General features: G+C 39.2%; 1 protein-coding gene across 1 annotated transcript; it reads right to left on the reverse strand.

Moving 5' to 3' along the window:
- Positions 1-932: 932 nt before the first annotated feature.
- Positions 933-3,520, reverse strand: LOC123115432 (uncharacterized). The gene is made up of 9 exons (XM_044536590.1): positions 3,310-3,520; positions 3,117-3,209; positions 2,934-3,044; positions 2,505-2,843; positions 2,369-2,431; positions 2,210-2,299; positions 2,040-2,123; positions 1,289-1,946; positions 933-1,201 (listed from the first exon to the last, which is right to left on the reverse strand). The coding sequence occupies exons 1-8, from the start codon at positions 3,442-3,444 to the stop codon at positions 1,761-1,763; spliced, it is 1,101 nt and encodes a 366-aa protein (XP_044392525.1). The 5' UTR covers positions 3,445-3,520; the 3' UTR covers positions 933-1,201; positions 1,289-1,760.
- Between the last annotated feature and the right edge of the window lie 2,265 nt (positions 3,521-5,785).

The raw sequence follows: 5,785 nt of genomic DNA on the forward strand, positions 1-5,785 counted from the left end.
CCCCCCCCCTCCCCCCACCAAGCAAGGCAGAGGGTTGTCATGATATAGTCTTGCAAGCTCAGCAAGAAAGCTAGCTTTTCCTTCCTTCTGCGCATCTCCATACACAGTCACCAAATTCCAGTGCATTTTAATATTTTTATCAAAAACTAGCACTCTCAAAAAATATTGTCCTTTTTCAATAGACTCAACATCAAACATATCATTGTTAATCCCAACTAAAATCCCTCCAGACATCCCTCTAGGGTTCCAATACCATTGGTAGTTTTTCCCTCCACACAAATCACTACAAGAGGACAGACCTTTTGTAACACCCTCTTGTGTTACTACAGGTCCAAAAGTGTGTTACTGGGCCATATAGTAACACAGTTTGAAATGTGTTCCATTAGACCATGTTACTAAGTGGTGTCAACTGTCACACATAATAATTGTTACCATATGTTAAAAAAATGTGTTACAGTTGCATTATAGTAACATGTGTGTTATGTGTTACCGAACACACTGGTAACACACTTTTGTAATTATAGTAACACCGATAGTAACATATTTTGATAGACGTAGAACATCGGTGGTAACATGTTTATGTAACTATCGTAACACAACTGGTAACACATTTTTTAGCACCGGAACCCAACTAGTAACATAATATCCATGTATCGTAACACTATAATTATAGTTGTCAACTACTCTAGTAACAAATTTTGTAGCTATAGTAACACCATCAGTAACACTACTATGTCAATATGGTAACATAATTAATGTATTTGTTTTTTATTAGTAACCACAAAATTGGATACCCATTCTATGGAATATAAATTTATTTAATAAAATAAATGCAATTGCATAAATTGTTAATCATTTTATTATTATGCTTGGCAGCATATCAAAATGATATTTAAACTGAAGCAGTACACATACAGAAATTCGGACGAAGATATTTATTACGAATATAGAAGAGTGTATGATACATATGCATTACAATAAAGATACCAGTCATATAATTTTGAGGATAAAAAACACAACTATGGGGAATATTACACTGTCGCATTTGCATCAATTCGATGAAAGAGAAAGATCTTCTGGATGATATTACACTTTTAAATCTATCAATGTAAACTACAACTATTGGTAGCTAAAATCTTCAGATTTTATTTGCTTCTTGATCCAAGAATTCAACTGCAAATCAACCATCCTTCTCTCGAATCTGTAGAAGAAAATTGCACCTTAGATATGTGTGATTAAATGTACACAAATATGATTTCAGAATGTGGAAGGGAAGATTGTAACTTACAAAAGCTGAAGGCCAGGCAATTAAGTATCCTGAAGTGAAAGCCTCGCCAGTTGTCTTGCAATCAGAAACTTCCCTTACCAACTCCTCATTATCAAGAATAGGTTCGTCTATGCGCACAAGAGCAAATTCAGCACCTAACTCAATACCACCAGCCTTAGTTCTTGGATCAGTACTCCGAATAGTACCATACGCAACATTCCGCTTGTTGGGATATGTTGAAGTCTTTAAGACTACTTCGGAAGCAGCCTATATTATGATCAATATTAGAATTCTATGACATGATAATATAACTTGCATGAATAATATGAGATCTTTTTAATGTCAACCCACTAAGGTGCCCTAAGAAACTAAATAAACTGGACCCGGCAACGAAGTCTAATGCCCAAGGTCACCTCGCAAGCTCATGCTTGGTTAAATTTATCGTTTACTTGCATATAGCAGATTGAGCAAAAATTGTAATAAAATCCATTTTTCAAGCAGACATGATAATGAGGGTTTGGGTTGGTAATTTGGGTGCAGTAAACCATGCTACTTGGTGAATCTCTACCTTGATGGAAGAAGAACGCCCTCTTTTTGAGCGGTGTGGGTGTTCAGTTCTAGTCCTTTGCTGGTTCGGTCTTGAAACAGATTCACCCGTAATATTCCTCATTTCCCTCACCTACCAAGATACAACAATATTAGATGGAATGATATTCATACCTTGAAGCTACAGAAAGCTACAACTTCAAAAATCAAAAGGCACGAAAATTACCTCTAGCACAGAATCAATAACAAGGTCTTGTGGTGATGATGAATTTTGTTGAATTTGTAATTGGTTGACATCATGGTCGCCAACCTAGTTCCATGACACAACAATGGTAAGCAAGCAATTATTTTATATTCTATCTTTGTGACATGAGTAAGAGTAACTACAGGCATAACCTTTTCATGCGAACGTGATAAAGTATTATCCTCAGGAATGTCATGTTGCATAGACGAGCGTGCCTCAACGGGTCCATTGCATTGGATTCTCTGCAAACTGAAATATTAATATGAAGGTTTCGAGTGACAAGCAATGATGTAGGCATTTATTAACATTACCTTTGTTTTACCAAGCAGTACTGGTGACCGAGAAATACCATTATCATTTGATTGGAGGTTTTCCTACAGAACTAACAAATCTGAGTAAACTATTGATAGAAATGCATGCAAAGGGTGGGATAAAGAAGTCCTTTACCTCTTCTATGCCATTATTGACATAGCCTTCTTTGTTATTCATATCTTTAATAATCTGGTCTTGCTTTTTTATATGCTCCTTCATCTTTGCTATTACCTCCCAAACGTCATGTTCAACTTCATATGGTGATCCATCAGTTGTAGTCATATTGATGTTCTTTAGATACCGTGGCGTCCGACCGTAGACTTGCTTAGGAGTTGGAAGCAAACCCATGCCATGCACTTGTCCAATCTTTTCTTTCCCTAACACTTCCTGCAGGGCATCACCTTCCCATGCGACTCTTCCATTCAAATTTTGTGCCAACTCTGGTCGTTCGGTTATTAGATTCTCCAATCGATCCTATAAGAAAAGAATCATGTATACACTACTTAGATTGAACCATAACTTGATCCGGAGAACAATTAGACAATTTCTATATTAATTGCCTACCAGGCGCTTATTTCTATCTTTATTTTTAGCATCAGCATCGTCCTTCTTCTTGTGAGTTGCTAAATAAACCTTTGATCTGTGTGGTCGTTTCTTTTCAGGATCAGCTTGCCTCTACAAAACAGAAACAACACCCATATGACAAAAGAGACACAGGACAACACTTCAGGAATCAAGATTACTCACCATGTCTTCGCCCCAACAAGCATAACTCTTTGTGCCAGCATTATGTGAATCCTTCACGAGGGAACGACTAATTATGTTCTTCTCGGCAAGGGCCTGTTATGATGTAATCATATCGTAAATGCAACTTTTAAGATAAGCCCGAGAACTCACATTTAAATGTCAAAACAGGAAAGTACAGTATCTCATTCATTACCCTTCCTTTTTTGGACTTCCAATATTTAACAAGCCCACGCCATTGATCGCTGTCCACATCTTCTGGACAGAGCTTATACAAAGCCTTTCGCTTGATGTTTGGATTTTTTTTCAATGGCGGGTTTGAAGAAAACATCTTTCAAACTAGACTTAAATTTCCTCCAGTCTCTTCCAATTGATTTGAGTGTCCATTTTTCACATGATCGAGGATACACGAACTTTGTCTGAAAGTACAAAATAATGAATGGATGTAAATAGACATGCAGACCACACTACATCTCATGTAGACAAATTAGATATAAATAGAAGGGCAGCAAATAACATATTTTGTTTTCTTGTTAATTGCGAAATACCTGTACGCACTGCAATCATTTATGTTTAGTGGGCAAAATCCTCCATTTCTAGCAACCGTGCCCAGAAACTTCCCCAAGATTGCACCTTCATCTCCTATAGGCTGGCTATCTTCATTGCATTTCACAACTATTCTCTGCCCCTTTGGCATGTTCCAGAAAATTGGCAAGCTCGTTCTCTTGTGCTTGCGTACTTCCTTGTCTACTACAAGATTAATTAAGAAAAGTACTAATGAAATGACGCCCGCCGATTATTCTTTCGATACTAAGCATATACAAGTTAATTAATAGAAGCACAAAATGTAATAGGTTGTTACCTTGATTGTGAACTTGACCCTCTTCATCGACCAATGCTTGTGATTCATGACCTTGTGGGAATTGCTCACCATTGTTGCAGTCTCCATCTTCATCGTCACGTTGGTCCGTAACCTGAATCACATTCAACCTTTTTGACCTACGTGGTGGTCCTGCAGAACAACCACACATCTTTTATTCCAATAATTACAACAGTACATACAGATATGTAATAAGCATGGTTCAAGAGGGATACTTTGCGGCCCTTGCGTAGTAAGTTGCCCTGCCCCTTCAGCAGAGACACCACCGTCCTGTAAGAGAACACTCTCATTTGGATGGTTAGATGGAGCAACATCAATTTGCTTGCTAGGCGGAGCAATATGATCGTCAGCCTTCTCCTTAGACACATACAGATGGACAGCTTTCACAATCTCAGGGTCGGACAACATTTTCATCACAAGACCTTCATCATAAATGTGAACTAAGTAGGAGCTGCCTAGACGGGTTTTTTCGCATAGTACAGAAAGTCAATTGCCTGAAAGCCAACTTCTTCGATCATCAAGATTAAGTCGTAATACGAGACAACACGTCTCATCATGGATCTTTGTAAAATTTTGGCTTCCTGATTTGTATCTTCATAGTGCAGGTATATGGTCAACATGTCCGTCGCCATCCTAAGTTATATATAAAAATGTCAATTAAATCATTACAAGTAAAGCCAAATTAACTAATGACATAACAGGGACAATTTAATTTGCCAATAGACATGTGAATGGAGAGGGCAGAGAAGTACACAGTAGCACGTCAATACACTATCAGCTTATCATAACTTAAAACAGAGAGATGAGGTACAAGACCATGGGTCCAGCCACACCCACACTAAGATATAACGCTGTCGACATATGGATTCAGGACAGGTTTAAGTTGAAAAGTGTACAGGGCTTGATGATGTTCATTGCTTCCCTAAACAGAAGGGAAATTGAAAGTACATAGGATCATCAGGTGATGGTGCAAATCTTAAGCATTTTCTCTGTTCGTAATTTCAGTCATTTTTTATCCTAATGGTTCAATTTACCCAGGCGAAACTGTTACAGTAGATCGGCTGCATCGAATTGAAGAGCAGAGTTGGGTTTGATCATGATAGTCTTAGGGCATCAAAGAAAATGACAAAGGAGCCGAATGAGCCCAGATTTGTTTCGTGTGCCCAGATTGCAAACTAGACATGTTAAAAAGATTGGAGCGGGCGCAGCAAAGCGCGCCGTTTGCTTCTAGTTTCTCAAAAAGTCTGATCAAATTTAAACAATAGTCAATGGATCGATCTAGCAGAAGTGTAGAACACGCACGTATATCAATGGATCGACCTGATTAGTGGATTAGGCATTGGCACATCACAAAACTATAGTCAGACACAACCTTATATGGTTTATGGGCTTTTCAACATATGTGATTGCTTAATTATTTGTCTACGTATGGGCTAATTATGCAATTAGCCACGGCCATTAGGCATCTACAGTACACACAGTGCTACGAATTGTTGAGGGAGGGAGCGACTGGCAGGGGAATCCCTGCTGGCCGCTCCCTATCCCCGCCCCTGCATCACTACAGTGGTGTTTCACCTAGCATACCTCAGAGAATTCGTAGCAATCAGATCAGGGAAGGGTGGCGTTCAGATCCATACCAGCCACGAGATCGTACTCCTTCAGGATGTAGGTGGCGGAGCTGAAGACCGACGAAGCCGTCGCCGCAGCAATCCAAACGGCGCCGGGACAGATCGAGGTAGCGGCGCCGATGCAGGTCGAGGAAGCGGCAGATCCTACGGGGGTTGAGAGATGG

This window comes from Triticum aestivum, chromosome 5B, assembly GCF_018294505.1.
Source record: "Triticum aestivum cultivar Chinese Spring chromosome 5B, IWGSC CS RefSeq v2.1, whole genome shotgun sequence".
Lineage (NCBI taxonomy): Eukaryota > Viridiplantae > Streptophyta > Magnoliopsida > Poales > Poaceae > Triticum > Triticum aestivum.

Coding starts and splice junctions, on each gene's coding strand:
- LOC123115432 (XM_044536590.1), bottom strand. CDS start 3,444: ATGTTTTCTTCAAACCCGCCATTGAAAAAAAATCCAAACATCAAGCGA. Junction 2,432..2,504: donor TCAATAATGGCATAGAAGAG/GTAAAGGACTTC, acceptor TTAGTTCTGTAG/GAAAACCTCCAATCAAATGA. Junction 2,300..2,368: donor TACTGCTTGGTAAAACAAAG/GTAATGTTAATA, acceptor TTCAGTTTGCAG/AGAATCCAATGCAATGGACC.